At 43.0% G+C, this 16,838-nt stretch overlaps 1 protein-coding gene across 1 annotated transcript in view; it reads left to right on the top strand.

Moving 5' to 3' along the window:
- RBM20 (RNA binding motif protein 20) overlaps nt 1–13,493 on the top strand; it is a 159,097-nt gene extending 145,604 nt beyond the window's left edge. The window contains exons 10-14 of the mRNA XM_073354387.2: nt 2,418–2,516; nt 5,482–6,136; nt 7,539–7,658; nt 8,771–8,892; nt 13,275–13,493. Coding sequence (XP_073210488.1) covers nt 2,418–2,516; nt 5,482–6,136; nt 7,539–7,658; nt 8,771–8,892; nt 13,275–13,385 — 1,107 coding nt within the window. The 3' untranslated portion in view covers nt 13,386–13,493. The remainder of the gene's footprint in view (nt 1–2,417; nt 2,517–5,481; nt 6,137–7,538; nt 7,659–8,770; nt 8,893–13,274) is intronic.
- The last annotated feature ends 3,345 nt before the right edge of the window (nt 13,494–16,838 follow it).

The raw sequence follows: 16,838 nt of genomic DNA, 5'->3' as shown, positions 1-16,838 counted from the left end.
TGCAGGGGAAGAAAAAGTTTTGTCCCTCCCCAGCCCAGTTGATTTTGGGGAGATCAGATTTCATCGGGAAGGACTTATTTCATGGCCCATGACATGGTTTTCACAGCCGTGAAATTAGCAGGGCCCCTACATATGTCACTGGCGTAAGATCCTTTACGGAATGTACCCGGCTGGCACAGGAGACAGCCGAGCTGCCATCACCAGATTTCTGCCAGCAGCGCATTCCCCTGCATAGAGGGGATTCTCCAGGGGCTATCTCTGGCTGGTGTAAGGTCACTTTGTGCTGCTTCAGACCAGAAAATCCAGATCATCGGGTTTAATAGAAGTGACAGGTAAACCTGTCCAAGGTGTATTTCAACAGGGGATGGGCTACCTTTCTCATGGCACCAGCCCTCCACAGAACAACCCTTTCATACCGTAGCTCAAGAATTCAGTAGGCAACTTTGTGAGCAAAAGTTTGTTTTCCCTTATTCATGCACCTGGAGACCTCTCTTGGGGAGCAGTTGCACTTTTAGGGGTGCAACGTACACCGAGCCAGTTTTGAACTCGCATTATTAACACCAAGTGGGGAGAAAAATCCACTTGAACATTCTGTAACTTGCCACATCAACAGAAATGCCATTATGAAGAGCTCCATTGTTCACTTCAGTACCTTGCAGCTTTCTCCCCCAAAAATCACTGACTAAAAGAAGCCTAAGGGAGTTAGGTGCCCACCTCCCATGGGACATCAGTGGGATTTGGGCACATAATTTATTTACAAAAAGAAAAGGAGTACTTGTGGCACCTTAGAGACTAACCAATTTATTTGAGCATGAGCTTTCGTGATGCTCAAATAAATTGGTTAGTCTCTAAGGTGCCACAAGTACTCCTTTTCTTTTTGCGAATACAGACTAACATGGGTGTTACTCTGAAACCTGTCATAATTTATTTGAGCTCTTCTGAAAAGTTCCAGCCTTAACTCTTTTTGTTACTTTGACACTAAGTCTGATGACCGCATGGTGTACAGTGGTTGGTAACATTACAGCACGGGTGTGTAAGTGTAGTGTTGCACAGAATGGAAACAAGTTATTTCAATACATTTACAGCCAATAGTCTTTAATATCTGTAGGTGGTTGGTGTCTCTCGCTGGGGAGCATTTACTTGAAGAAGCTGCTGGATATCCTGTTTGTGGTTCCCCCGGTGCAATGACTTGAGTTGATCCTGCTGAACTTCAAAATCTGTAGTCAGCTCAGAGCAAACCTTAGTTGATCTTGCTCTCCTTCCTCATGCAAGGAAAACATGGTGGAAGTCTCCAGGTTTCCGGGTTGTAGCTCAGCAGTCTCTGTAGCAGGCAATGGCTCTGCTACGTCCAATCAATCTGTTTGTCTGCACCAGATTTTTGTCCCCTTTTTCTTTTACTGTGTATTTCAGCATGGCTGAATAATACCTCGGAGCAGGGCTCTCTTTAAGGTGTAGCCCTATGGAGCCAGGCACCCTCCTGCCTGGCCCTGTGGCACTCCTTTTGTGGCAGTCTGCAGGGACTGCTAACGACAGACGCTTTGATCTAGGCACTTCTGGCTCATGCAGCTGGAGTCTCGGAGGAGTAGAGCGGGAGGAGCCCACATCAAAGCTGTCATTCCTGTGTGTTAGGCATACCTCTGGTCCTGATCCACTGAGCATGTGAGTCGGCTGCAGCTGCTTGGTGTGGATCTTAATCCTTTTGCAGAAGCTGCAGGGGCTCCTACTTTTAACTCTGGAGGTCTTGGGTTCAGTCCCTGGTGACAATCAAGATGATGTGGCTTGATTGTCTTTTTTGTGATCGCTTTGTGCTTCCTTGGAGAGAAGCTGCAATGCTAGTTGCACACATGTACATAGTCATCTTAAACTAACAGAGTTAGCAATAGACCTTCTGAGAATCTTTGGTTAAGGTCACTCATACTGTTAAAGGGACGCCCTCAAGCTTAGAAGACCTCAACTTCCAGCCCATCTAATGTTTTTTTTTTAAACACCATATAATGTTGTAGTTTGTTTTTCCAAAATATAAGCCATGCAAGGAACTGCATTCCTGAGCAGTCCTACAAGAACAGATCAATGGGTTGGGGCCCCCTGCTTACACTGCATTCAATCATTATAAACCAGGGTTGGTTGGAAAACCAAAGAAGGAAGATTGGAAATTCATGAATTTCCAATCATTTCCATTTTTTTTTTAAATTTCTTTTCTTTTTTTTTTTACATTTTCTGTCCAGTTTTGCTAGATAGAAGTCTCCAATCTCTGGGTGTTTCCGCAGAATTCACTTGTACAAATTTGATGAATAAGGAATGGGACCGTGTTGAATGCCTTTGCTCACGAAGACTCAGAATAGAACCATAATGGAAATCTCTCTGTTTAGGATTACTGCTGAGTGTCACTACAGATATACATGTTGTATTTGTTTTAGCTTGGGAAAGAGGCGCATATTACAGAGAAGACCTCACCTTCAGCGAATAAACAGGGAAAAGATTCAGCAGATTCTGTGGAAAGCGCAAGAAAAGAGAAGGTAAGCTGTGTGTTAACTGGGTTTGGTCTCTATTATAAAACGAAGCAACACATGAATTTGTCAGCAAATTTTGCAGACTGAAATATTACACCCCCGTTGAATGCCATTTCTCAGACACTCTGAGGGAATGTCTAAATTATCTTACCTCGTATTGAACTCTGCTTCTATGGATAGCTTTTGCCTGACAGGGTTCTGAGAGGCTCTTTTTTTAGTTGCTGTATGCTCATATAGATTACTTTTAATTGCTGCTGCCAAGTGCTATGCATGTGAAGGAACGTATGCCTAAAAAGACTACATAACTGTCAAGTGTGTCCAAAAATAGAAGAGGCAGTCATTTTGGAGCTACAGCAAAGGAAGGGACAAGAGATGAAGCCTTTCCAGAATGATGGAGTTAGATGTAGTATAGACAACCTCTTTTTAAATATTTCTCTTTAATTCATAGAATCATAGACTATCAGGGTTGGAAGGGACCTCAGGAGGTCATCTAGTCCAACCCTCTGCTCAAAGCAGGACCAATCCCAACTAAATCATCCCAGCCAAGGCTTTGTCTTTAAATAGGGCTTTAAATAATTTCACTACAAACCTCCTGTTGCAGTAGCACAGAGACTTATCCTTGGCAATTCTCCAGCTTCATACCTTTACAGTTACGAGCTGATGGTCAAATGTGGAAGCTATCAATATCTGTTGCAGTAGAAAATTGATCTCCTCATCCAGAACAGTCTGTCTACCTTAGGACACTGCCAGGCTTCATATGAAATGACCAAAGAGGAGAGAGACACAGATTTTTTATCTCTTATGTACATAAAATGATTCTGAGAGTTGAAATCTAACTTATTCTAAGTATGTATTAAAAGTAAGCAGGCGTTGTAATTAATATGTGCACTTCAGAAAGCCAGTGCTAATGTTTTGGAATGAAGGTCCACTGTCGGATACTGACTTTATAATTAGTACCATCCTGCGATTTTTATCTGGCATTTATCTGGTGTTCCAGGAGATTAAAATCTTAGCATAACTCTAAAGGCTAATTTCCTTCAAGGTCTAAGCCAGCTTCTGCCAGCCGAGTCTCTGTCAGAGAGTCCATGTGGAAGGAAGTGACCGCAGTAGGTAGCCACAAGTTTCCTGTCTCTGTAGGAGCTTGAGGTAGTGTGCAGCCAGGCCAAAAAATGACTCTGTTGGTTGGGGAGAGGTTGGCCATGGTGATGATGGGGAGTGGACAAATTCAGCACATTCCCCCTGCAGTCTCTGCTGGCAAGGCTCCTATATCCCCAGAGGTGTAGGCAAGTGAATTTCCTCTGGGGTGAAGAAAGATGTATTCAAAGAATTAGGTACAACAGGTTGTGGCTTTCTGGGCAGTTGCGGCACTGCTCACATTGTGGTAATTAACACAAGTCTGAGACGGGGAGATTTCAGCTACCCAGAGAGTTATAAAATATCCCCAAAGAAGTGCAATGCTAGAAGCATTTATATGGGCTATGGTAAAGGGATCTGTGTATATGTAACTGTGGGGGAGCTCTCCTAGTGCTTAAACAAAACTCCTATAGAAAAGCACATGGAGACCCAGAGTTCAGGCATGGAGGACTTTCAGCAAGGATTCACCACAGTCAAGTCCAAAAAGAACAAAGGGAATGAACTTGGGTGGAGGGATAGCTCAGTGGTTTGAGCGTTAATCTGCTAAACCTAGGGTTGTGAGTTCAATCCTTGAGGGGGCCATTTAGGGATCTGGGGGAAAAAATTGGGAATTGGCCCTGCTTTGAGCAAGGGGTTGGACTAGATGACCTCCTGAGGTCCCTTCCAACCCTGATACTCTGTGAACTTAATTCTTAAGTACCAACTTCATACAATCCTATAATAATGAAGAAATAATAATAGCTTAATTTCTACTACCTAATAAGGCTAGTTCAGAATACACATACGCTGTCTTCACAATTATACATAAATATAAACAAAAGAAACGAATTAGCTCTGAACAGGTCAGTCCCCACAAACACACAGTGAGAAGTAACTCAGAATTCCAACAGCTTAGGTTGAGTTTACCTGTCTCAGCTGGAGTCTTTGTTCATCGGCTCTGTACAGTCTGTGAGTCAAAAGCTCTGCAACAATATCATCCCTCTGCTTGCTTGTAGAAATCTCCAACTCGAACCCAGGCAGCCTTTCTCCTCCTCTACTGGACTGTGGAATCACTCAGCTAGTCAGCTAACTAAATAACCAGCTAATCAGTATTAAGTATATAAAACAATAACCCTGTTACAAGAAAAATACAAAACTTAGACTAGCCAGATATAGGTGACTTTCCCCATCATCCCATTTAAATAAGGAAAAAGTTGCTGAACCAAACTGGTAAAGACAATTGAACTAAAACAATTTGGCTAAAATCAAATCACATTCAAGGTGTGTAACTAAAATGAAAGACATTTGTTTCCCTGCCCAGTTTCCTCTTTTTAAAATTGCCAGGGCTTCCCTGTGTTGGAAAGTTAACAATACCCCTAACCTGCTGTACAATGCTTCAGAGTTAAGGGAAACAGGCCTGCTTTCTGCTTCCATGGCTAAGCTTCTCCCAACAGGTAACAGGTCCTTTTGTAAAGCAGCTGCCCTGATTACTTGTCCTCAGTGGAGTCTGAGTCCAGCTTCCACACCCATTTCCAGAAACTTCTGGGTGTGAAGTGCTAATTGTGCAACTGCTTAGCAAAAGTGACCCAGACACAACTCACTCACTCCTCTCTCCCGCTTCTCTCTAAAGAAATCTCTCCCTATTAGCGTGTGGATTACATATACACCCCCCGACACATACACAGAGTAAATCAAACCTGATACCACAGTGCACAGTTCCTAGGAATTGTGGACATGGTAGGACATGAGGGATGGCCAGTCCAAAGCATCACTTGTGATCACTAGGCCAAAGCCCATTCCCTAATATTGATGATATATAACTGACATCTTTCCCAACCTGTTTCCCCCTTTGCTGCAGGAGCGAGACTGGGAGAGTGGAAGTGAGATGGAAGGCGAGGCCTGGTATCCAGCTAATATGGAAGAACTGGTCACAGTGGACGAAGTGGGAGAAGACGACTTTATTATGGAGCCGGATATAACCGAACTTGAAGAAATTGTTCCAGTTGATCCAAAAGACAAAGCATGCTCAGAAATGCATCAGTATGTAACTAGCACGTTAGAACTGGAAAATGACCACAGCCAGATAAACAGGAGTGAAGGCGAATCTGCCCAGGAAGCTCCAGAAACGAGCTTCAGATCAGCAAAGGAAAGCAGAGCTGCTTCCGGTGGCTGTCCAAATGATGATGATGCAGTTACTGAAGCATCAAGCCTAAATCTGGGCACTGAACAGAAGCCAGATGAATCACAAGAAGACAGAGCTCTTAGGGATTCTAATTATCACAAAAAGGAAGGAAAAATAGAGGAGATCTCTGATATTCACATAAAGCTGGAGGATGGACAGATACTTTCTGATCAAATGAAAGGAGAGACTCTCCAGCTCTCTGGCACTTTTATGGATCATTACAAGCAGATGGGATCACAAGAAACGGAGAATAGAGAAGTCTTGGACATGCTTGTGAAAAACTCCAGTGAAGAGAAAACCCATGGAAGCCAAGAGTGTCAAGAGACGGGGGGTAACTACTTCTGTGTTTTCTTTTCTGCTGGTGGAGAGCTTTTATCTGTGCAAGATGCATTAGATTTTAATCTCCTGCTAACGAGAATAAATGTTGCTAATAGTGTCAAGATTGTCCTAGGAGCAGCTCAGTAAAAGAGCCCGGCTGCCATGAGAGCCATGTTAATCCTTTAAAGGCTTTTAGTCAAATGGTGTAAAGGAAATACGATAAGCAACTTGCAATAATCAGCTGTAACGGTCACATCTGGGTTCACGTGAGTTGAGCTGAACTCTTGCAGCCCCCTGCTAAGTACTTTGAATTGTCAATGAGAAGAACTACAGTTCCTGCAGGTCAACAAATAACAGAGGGATCTTTTATATATGTCTAGCTCCCACCCATATAAGAAACTCAGGATGGGTGTTTCTTACCCACCGTGCAAAAAGATGAAAATAGTTTGTAGGTTGTTATTTCTCTGTCCTTGTTCATCCAAGCACGTGACTTTGTGTGGGGACTTGGGTGGGTACTAACTAAGTACTGTTATTTCTTATACATTCCCTCTAATATAACCTGATGTGGCAAGGCACATGGTAACACAAAGCCAGAAAATATTTTAAGAGGGTAAGATTAATCATACCTGCCTATTAAAAACTTTTAACTGTCAGGAAAAAGATCTGAGTAAGGACAGCAGTGTCTGGAAGAACTGCAGAATCCGAATCAAGCCCTTTATTCTTAAACCTGCACCTCTGTTGTAATGCTGTAGTGATCTGGAATCTTGAATGGCTCTGTACTTTATCTATAATATATAAGCAATTCACATGTCTGGACCGGGGAGGAAGGATACCTTTCTTACCAGCCTTAATCCCTCCCAATAAATCAACACAATATTTCCCATGCATTAAGTCTGCTGCCTGCACAGATTTAACATCTACATACAGAATAATAGTGTTTGTCAGTGTCCTGTAATACTGAGTCATGCGTAAAGCACAGCTCCAGTTTTAACACACTCTCTCTAATGAAAGTGGTCAATTTCCAAAATGGAAAAGTTTAAAATATAAACAGAAGAGCAGTAATGAACATGAAATTGTCTCTAGAAGAAAGAGAAGGAGTGTGAGCTGTAGCTCACGAAAGCTCATGCTCAAATAAATTGGTTAGTCTCTAAGGTGCCACAAGTACTCCTTCTCTTTTTGCGAATACAGACTAACACGGCTGTTACTCTGAAACCTGTCTCTAGAAGAAATTTTAGTTCATGTGTGGTGTTTTTTATTGGTTAGCTATTGTCAGCTGTACGGTATTAGACATCCAGATTGGGTGGAAATATTCCATTTCCAGGTCATGTTTAACTTCTGGCCTCATTCAGAAAAAGTTTGAAAGGGGATTATAGAAGTTGTCGTACTTCATTAAACTGTTTTATTCCTTTGTTAAGTAAATTCTAGGTACCTGGAAATGAAATCTCCTGAATTATCAGAGGTGAAATCTAAAAGAACCCATTCTTCACCATCCTGGGAACAAGAGGATGTTTTCACTGAACTTAGCATTCCTCTAGGTATGTCTAAACATTTAGGTCTCTCTCTGCATGAGACACTGTCCATTGCAATACCTTGACTGTACAAAAGGTGTCACTTTAAGGCTACTTATTGTATTTGTTTCTCAAAACGAATGCAAGGAGAATCAAAAGAAACAGTAAATAACACATGGTTAAATGTTGAAAGAACTGAGATTTTTATTTCAGATTATTTATTATTATTCCAGATAAATTGACTATGTATTCGTTAATGACACTGAACAGCTGAAATATCTGCCATTGGATTCCAAGATCTAAAACATAGGGGGACTGACACATTCATAAACAAATTATCTGGGTTTTGGTAGCAGCATTGCTCAGTGCCAAGGAAATCCTGAGGGCAGAGAGATGTCTCAAGTGAGTTCTCTGTATAGTAAGGAGCTTCCAAGCATGCGACGTGAAATATTAGAGTGATTTAGCCCCTGAATGGATTGATTACACTTCACAACCATAGATCATGAACATACAGAATACACAAAAAGAAAAGGTGTACTCGTGGCACCTTAGAGACTAACCAATTTATTTGAGCATAAGCTTTCGTGAGCTACAGCTCACTTCATCGAAAGCTTATGCTCAAATAAATTGGTTAGTCTCTAAGGTGCCACAAGTACTCCTTTTCTTTTTGCGAATACAGACTAACATGGCTGTTACTCTGAAACCATACAGAATACACTGTGGTGTGATCTAATATAAGGATATTATTGGCACTTGCTAGGAATGACCTATATAACTCAGTTGTGACTTTTACCCTAAGTAAGTTCTGTGGCTATCCCAACCCTTTGTGCTATACGATCATGTATTCTCAATAAATATACATGCATATATTATCTGAGAATGTATAAATACATATAATACCTAAGAGAATGTATACGGTGTGTATTTGCAGTACACATTTTAAATTGTCATTTTTCGCCGTCATTCGTCAGTGTTACAGAATTTGATGTCCTTTCATGAGAACTTGAAAGTAGTAGATCTGGGATTAGCCTTTGTATCTTTATCATTTAGCTAAATTATATTTTTTTTCTCTTTGAAAGTAAACCTGTTTTTATCAGGCAACATTTGTCATGTTAATGTGATTCAAAATCGTTTGGTAGGTGTGGAATTTGTGGTGCCCAGAACTGGGTTTTACTGCAAGCTTTGTGGACTCTTCTACACGAATGAAGAGACAGCTAAGACGAGCCACTGCAGAAGTACTGTTCACTACAAAAATCTTCAGGTAAAACATGTGTAATTAGTGTTAGTCCTGCTTCTACTAATTAATGGATCAGACTGAGTAAAACTTTCTGGTGCTATAAAACGGACATCCATGGTGCGCACAGAATTCAGTGGCATGGAAATGGACAGTTTAAAATCTTTTAAGCTGACAAATGTATAGAAATGAAATGGTTTGTGCGGTGCTGCTGGCCAACACACTAGCCTATCACCTCTGGATCCCTGTGCTCAAATCATGGCTCACAAATGAAATGAGGTGAGAAGTCCACATCACAAAAATACTAGCACACAATTTGGCCCAGTTGAGTCTCTCCTCTTAAGAGTCCCAAAATTAGGGAACAGTAGGGGTGTTTTCAGGTCAGGACTGAAGCACATTGGCAGTTCTTTCTGGAACAGATAGCACAGAGCCTGCCACCATTACTGATTTCTTAATTTCATGGCAGCTAAATTTGTTACTCTTTCAGAATGTGTATAATTTTATTTCTGTGCCAACTTAAGTTTCCATGGTAAGTTTCAACTTGTGGAATTTCAAAGCATTATGTGTATGATACAGAAATGATCTGAGGATGGCTTCATATGCCACTGAAATGCAGCCATCTCCGCTGTGGAACATGGCAGCTGTCCAACAGTGCTGTGCAATGCTACATAACAATTGCTAGAAGGCAATGAAGAAGAATGCCATGTCCTATGTATTTATTTAGATTTACTTTTAAATCCCAACCCATTGCTCTGGGTATTTTTCCAAATATAAAAGCATACAGTAGACAATATCACACTTAGATCATTGGCATATCCAAAAATAAACTAAACCCAACCCTACCTTGGTCACTTTTTAGATATCAACCTGAGAATATCAGCAATCTCTGTTCATAACAGCATCAATATTAACCATACCTTTGTGCATTCTTCACCCCCTCCCCCCCCCCCCCCGCTTGGTGCACCCCCACCCCAAGTACCTGGAAGAAAAGATGGGGCTGTGAGGCTTGTCTGGAACATATTCAGGCCCACCAAGGGGGGTAATCAAGTTCCAGTGTTGAAGATCACTCACAGAAAAGGCCCAGTCTGCTTGTTAAACTGTGATTAGAGAGGGAGGACAGGTTGGTCCAGGGGTTAGTGATTAAGGATTGAGGTAAGTGGATATAGAAGAAGGATGGTCTAGGGCACTAGCATACCTGCTTTGGTACCAACTTCCTGTGTGACCTTGGGCAAGTCACTTAGCCTTTCTGTGTCTCAGTTCCCCAACTGAAGATAATAGCATAGTGTGTACACTGCTCCCCCTCACATTAAACACATTAAAGATTACAGTGATGGGGGCTGAATAAGTAAATAAAGCAGATAGATTGTACTTTAGATTAGATTAGTTGTTCTCAAACTGTGGGTCAGGACCGCAAAGTGGGTTGTGAGCCTGTTTTAATGGGGTCACCAGGGCCAGCATGAGACTTGCTGGGGGCCAGGGATGAAGCCCAAGCCCCACCACCTGGGGCCAAAGCTGAAGCCCGAGGGCTTCAGCGTTGGGCAGCAGGGCTCACGCTTCAGCTTCAGTCCTGGGCGGTGGGGCTCAGATGACAGGCCTCCCCATCCTTGGGCTTCTCTTGGGTCCCTCTGCCAGGCTCAGGAGGGCTCAGGCTTCGGTCCCCTCTCCTGGGGTCGTGTAGTAATTTCTGTGGTCAGAAGGGGGTCCACATGCGATGAAGTTTGAAAACCACTGAATTAGATTAATGCCACACAGTTTTCGAAGCCACTTTCATTCTGGTTTACATATAAATGTCGAGAGGTTTTATGGAATCCATTGTAATGCCTGACTGCCTTCTAGACAGGTTTTGTAATGAATTTCTATTTAAACCAAAAAAGTATCTTCTCCCTCTTGCTGCAGTTCTGTGATGAATAGCAGCTGGGGTTTTAGATTGAGATTTTCAAAGCTGAGAAGGGCTTTAGGTGTATGAGGCGGTATTGAAATCAGCAAGGGGGTGTGGCAAAACCCAGAGTCAGCTTTGAAAATTTCAACCATCGTTGGGTAGGCATTAGTTTAAAAAAATCAGCATTGGGTTATATGTTCCATCTATGTGTGCTAGTAATTAAATGTAGTTTATGGTTTTAAAGATAAATTAAACCGACCTTAATGAATTCCATGTCCGTCCAAAGGCTGTTGTAGTATTTACTCTTGCCTGCAGCCATGTGGAATTTTGTCCAGTTAGATCAAGACAATGTGTTGTGTGCGGCGTTTCCTCAGGCCACACCTCTCTATTCAAAATTTACAGCAGTGGCAATCATCATGGTATACAATCTAAGAGCAGCTCGAACGATCTTGGCAGGCCAAGTTTGGGGTTTAAAAATGGACCAGCCACTGCCCCTTCCCCTCAAAAAAAAAAAGTAGGGGGAAGGTTGCCTCTGAAAGCTGAAGAATAGTTTTGAGTCACCTCCTGCTAAGCTGCACACATGAAACATAAAGAGTTTTTTTGCCCTTTCTCTAGAAAATGAAGGCCACATGGTCAGTACTGGGTTTACAATAGGGCCGGGCCCATGCTCAGAAGAGGCCCCGTCGCCTGGACTGTGGGCACTCCACAAGGCCCCGCCCCCACATGGCCTCTTCGCCCTGAATCTCCACCCCCAATCACTCCTCTGCTCCCCTTCCCCCTCCCCCGCTCGCTCCTCTCCACCTTCTCCATGCCTCACCCCTCTCCACACACCCCCATGTGAGCGGCAGGGATGTGGTGCTGGCTGCTTCCCGGAGCGGCACTGCATGGGGCCAGGGCAGGCATGCAGGGAGCCTGCCCTGGCCCCCGTGCACGCCGCTGCCACCCCGGAGCCCGAACCCCTCCTGCATCCCGCCCCCCAACTCCCTGCCCTGAGCCCCCTGTTGCACCCTGCACCCCTCCTGCACCCCATTCCCTGCCCTGAGCTTCCTCCCGCAGTCTGCACCCCTGCCCTGAGCTCCCTTCTGCACTCCGCACCCATCCTGCACCCCAACCCTATTCCCTGAGCCCCCTCATACACCCCGAACCCCTCCTCTGCCCCAGTCCCTTGCCCTGAGCCCGTTCCCGCACACCGCACCCCTGCCCCGGCCCTGCAGACAATTTCCCCACCCAGATGTGGCCCTCGGCCCAAAAAGTTCGCCTACCCCTGGTATAGATAGTGCAACACACAAGCACCACCGAAAGGAGAGACACAGAGCTGATGATGATGTGCCTGCTGCAGAGTTGCCATGAGGATTCTGTTCCCCCCCCTGGAGCTGTGTTTTTAAATGACCAGTCCTGGACCAGAGCAGTTGTTCGTAGCTAGAGATGTGTGTGATTTCTCATCGCAGCTGTACATATTCATTAGCACCGTCAGACTATGTTTCAAAAGTTTGAGTAATTGGCATTTGCGTGGCCAGGCTTCACAGAGAGGAACATTTTTCCATTTGTTGGATTTATGGTCTCTAATAACACTCAGATCAGTTACTCATGCACACAAGTGTGATTTTATATATATACATAAATCTTTAATAAGACTCCATCTGTGTGATTATAGAGATATCTCCCATGATTCTGACCAAATTTACTTGTGAGGAGGAATTTTTGTTCCCTTCTGCCCCTCATGCCATTCACCTTGGTTGAATCTGAGTATAAAATTTGTGCATGCCACTCTCATGCCCATGTCATTCCACCTTCCATTTTGTGTGCACCTCTGCCACCCAAAGGTATTGCCAGCAGCTTTACTGGCTGCTAATAGATTTTGGGATCGCACTATACTGTTGATATTTAGGGCACTTGAACACCATCATAATAAAACAACTCCGTACAGGCAAATACTCCAGCCAGATTGTTAAATTCTATCAGTGATGATTGTTGGCTTCACTTTTCCTTCCACTTAAAATACATAGATTTATATACATCAAAAGGTATGTATCTAAGTCAGATGCTTTGCAAATGTAATGTATGTTTTAAATCATATCTCAGGAACGGCGTCTGCTCTCAATCACACCACTTCGATACCAGTGTAATTCTGTTCACTTCTGTGGCATTACTGCTGATTTACCCCAATGTGAGATCAGAATCGAGCAATCAGCTTCTATTTGCCAGGAGAAAAGATCTAGTAGATTGAGCATGGGACTGGAAGCCAGGATATCCTGAACTGTAGTCCTCCTGGGTCTGCCACTGACTTCCTGGGTGGCATTGAGCAAGTCACTTAACCTCCCTGGCCTTGTCAGCATTAAGGGAATTTGCTGTAGGGGATCTACATTAATACAGATACACCAGTTTACATTTCCTTAGTGTAGACAGACTGTCTGTGGGTTCTACCTCCCAGGGTTGTTGAGGGCCAGTGACTGCTTTGAAGCTATAAAGCACTCTGTGCTGAGTATTATCAACCTTGCTAATGCCAACTCTGGTTTTCCTTTGGTCACAGAAGTATCTATCCCAACTTGCAGAAGAGAGTCTGAAAATGAACAAAGAAGACAGCACTCTGCCACAGGACGATGCCGGGATTGTTCCCCACTTTGAGAAGAAAAAGCTATGATGTCATTGAACTAGAAGAGTTGTAAATGAGTGAATGCTGACATTTCATTGTTGATCTACATGATGTGGTGATCAGTTTGCACTGTGCAGGAGGAAGGAAAGCACAATAAACAGCATGTTCCATGCATCTATACCCAGGGGTCATTAAAAACCATAATGCCTGAATAGTTTCCCATGGGGAAGCCGTGCTGGCGTATCTGCAGCTATTCTTTCTCAGACTCTGTGTGTTGGGAGCGGCTTCCTATACTAACTCAGAATTCTCAGGGGTTCTCAGATGCCACACAGTAGGTCGGGCTGAGTATTTAGAAGAATTTAGCATCCTCCAGTGGAAATGATCTGAAAGGAGATGTCCAGAATTAAGCTTTTAACATTAATATATTTTAAGTCACTTCACTCATTAGTATAGTGAACAATAGGCCTTGTTTAAGAGACCTAAAGCCATTGTGCTACTACTAACTGTTAAATGGCATAAGGTAAACCCCAGTGGCAACAGGCTATGTGCACCGAGAGCTTGATGATGATGATCATCATCATCGTTTTTTAATTTTCGAGGGTTGTCCGTGTACTCGATGTTGTACAAAGATAGAAGAAGTCACAGTCCCTATCTCTAGGAGCATACAATTGAAATCCAATACAGGCAGAACAGTTCAGGCTGAAAGTTAATTGCTTCCATTCTTCAGTGCTTTATATCCTGTGAGCTGGATTCTCTTTGGTCATTTCTGTGCTTGGAAATATTCCTTGGGAAAATTCTAAAAGTGTGTCCACTTTGTGTCTTAGATTAAATTCACACAACAAGCTTTATAACTGCTACACGTTTAGTTTATGTAACTTGTAGAATTCTTTATCCATTCTCATGGGGGGGGGGGGGTAAAACATGTTTTTCTAATCTTGGCAATCTTGAATTTCCTGGTCTTTATGGAAATAAGCCAGACTCTTAATGTTGTTTTAACAGGTTTTGTATTCATTCCCCTGAATTTTTATGGCTAGTGTAACAACTGTTCACAGAATGCTGCAGTGAGAACACAGGATGCACCAGCCACTATAAATATTATTATATGGCATTGTTTATACTCAGAGTTGTTGCTTAATGTAATGCAAAGTCCCATTGAAATGCACTATTTAGATTTCTGGTTAATTTCAATGGGCTTTGTGTAGCAAAAGTGAATATGTACTAAAACTGCTGCCAGATTTGATCCTGGGATTATGCTTTTACAAAATGCACCACAAACCATGTCTCCAGGCAAGTGGTAGGAAAATTTTTGAAATTCGGATGAAAAATGGAGAATTTGCAGATTTCCCCCCACCCCCATACTTTGCCCAGCTCTGATATTGACCATATTAAGGGCCACTGAAACATCTGGCATTAGATGTTTTACGTAATGCAATAGGACTTTGTGTACAGTAAATAATTTCCCCCCAGAATGGCTTATCCATCACAGAGAGCAACATTAATATTAATAACATTAATAGCAAAATAATGCAAAATGGCCAATCTGCCAAAACTGCTCCCTCCAAAAAACCTGTTCCATATCACCTGCACCAGCAGCCATATTCTTCTTTCCCTGAAAATTGTTTCTGCTCAGTATCCTATATCTCCTGGCTGCATTTTGTTGTTTGGCAAGTTCCCTTTCAATTAGATGGTGCAGGCATTCCATTTATGTCAGTCAGAGTTGAGTGCAAGCTGCAAATCTTGGATTCATTTTTCTCCAAAGTTCAGGGATTCTGTGGATTCCAGGTTTGGGCTTGGTGCATCAGAGAGAAAGAAAGGAAGAGACAATATTTAGGCATAAATCTAAGCTTCACCAGATTTCAGGTGTGGCAGGACTTGGGCCCATCTTTTATTTAAAACCTGGCTTTTATTCCTCACTTAATTGAAACAAAAAAATCTTGAAAAGCAAATTCTTCTTGCTACAAGATTTCTTATTACATTTTGATGAGATTTGTTGGGCAAAAATATTATTGCAAGGTATAAATCATGAAAAAGGAAGTAAATATTATGTAGTTACTGTCCAAGGCATAGTGGTTAGGGCAGTGCTGCATAGACTGAATGTGAAGAATTACTCTCGTTGCCTTATACGATGTGGGGGGTGGGCAGAAATCACCCCAGATGCAAGCAACTGATTTTTATATCCCAGACTCTTCCTGACCTGGCGCACTCACCAGAGTGGTGGTAGATTTTTATGTCACATAGTTCTGCTAAAAGTGGATGGGAGGTAGGATTGATAGTGCCCCAAATCCCCACGCCTCTAGCAACTTACCTCCAGCCAAACTCCAGTATAAAGAGGAGTATTATTATTTATTATTCATTTGTATTGCAGTATCACCGACAGGCTCCAGCCCCATTGTTCAAAGCACTGTAACAAAAACTTTCCCAAACCCCAAAGAGCTTACAATCAAAGTTCAAGGTGAGAAACAAAAGTGGATGCAAACAAATGGGGGAAGTAGAAGGTGACAGCGAAACCATTCTGGTCAGAAGAAGTAGAACTACTAAAACTAGCTTCTGTGTTTGCCCATGGGCTCATTGTCAGACTTACATGAGCGATTCAGCTTATTACCCCCCAAATATTAAACGCTAAGGCCCAGATTCACTCCTGTGTTGCACCCCATATATATTTCACCTTGTACTCCCAGGGCTAGTTGCATCAGCAGTGCAGGATCCGTCTGAGTCGTGGGTTGGTAGTGGTATCCTGCAGCCACCACCCCAGAGATCTTGCCTGAGGAAGAGTGCTTCAGTTTCCGGCCAGGGCTCCAAAGGCTGGGGGCTTGACGGGCAGCCCAAGAGCCATGCTGAGTCAGCACAACTCTCAGACAGCCAGGATCTCCTTGCCTGTGCTGGCTGGTCCTAATCCCCCCTGAAAAATGGGGGGCACCCTTTCCATGTGGAGTTTCCTCCTCTGATAGCCTGCAAATCTGGGTTCCACTGGCAGAACCCAAGGGGTTATTCTGGCCTAATTACTGTATTTGGGGTGCAGGGCCAAATGTTTAGAGCCTCCAGAAAGGCATTCACGATGCTTGCACATCAAATCCAGGCATTTTCAGAGGGGATTTGAAAATCAGGCCCCTAAGGACTAACTACTGACAAAAGAGCACATGAATGTGGCCAAAAAGAGAGCTGTAGTCCTGAGAATTTTATTTTATTCTGCAAAATCCCTACATTCAAAAGTAGTTGAAAAGAACCTCCAAGTCTTAGCATTCAGTCTAACAGTCTGTGCAATCAACTTTCAGCCCAACACATTTGGGCTATATAATGTCTTTCCATCAAAACAGCCCATAGTAGCAGTGCTGGCAGGCATTTAACTCCAAGACATCACTCTATTCAATACCTATTCTGCTGAGAGGCAACACACCTGTACAGGTAGCTATTTGCCTCTTTCAACTGCTGTAAAATGTGTTGTTTCTCTTTTGACTTGCTATATTTAAAATCTAAGTTGTAGTATTTTTCTAGTCAGCATAG

This window comes from Lepidochelys kempii, chromosome 7 (assembly GCF_965140285.1).
Source record: "Lepidochelys kempii isolate rLepKem1 chromosome 7, rLepKem1.hap1, whole genome shotgun sequence".
Lineage (NCBI taxonomy): Eukaryota > Metazoa > Chordata > Testudines > Cheloniidae > Lepidochelys > Lepidochelys kempii.
The sequence above is the reverse complement of the archived record's forward strand: the minus strand, read 5'-3'. Positions and strand labels throughout refer to the sequence as shown.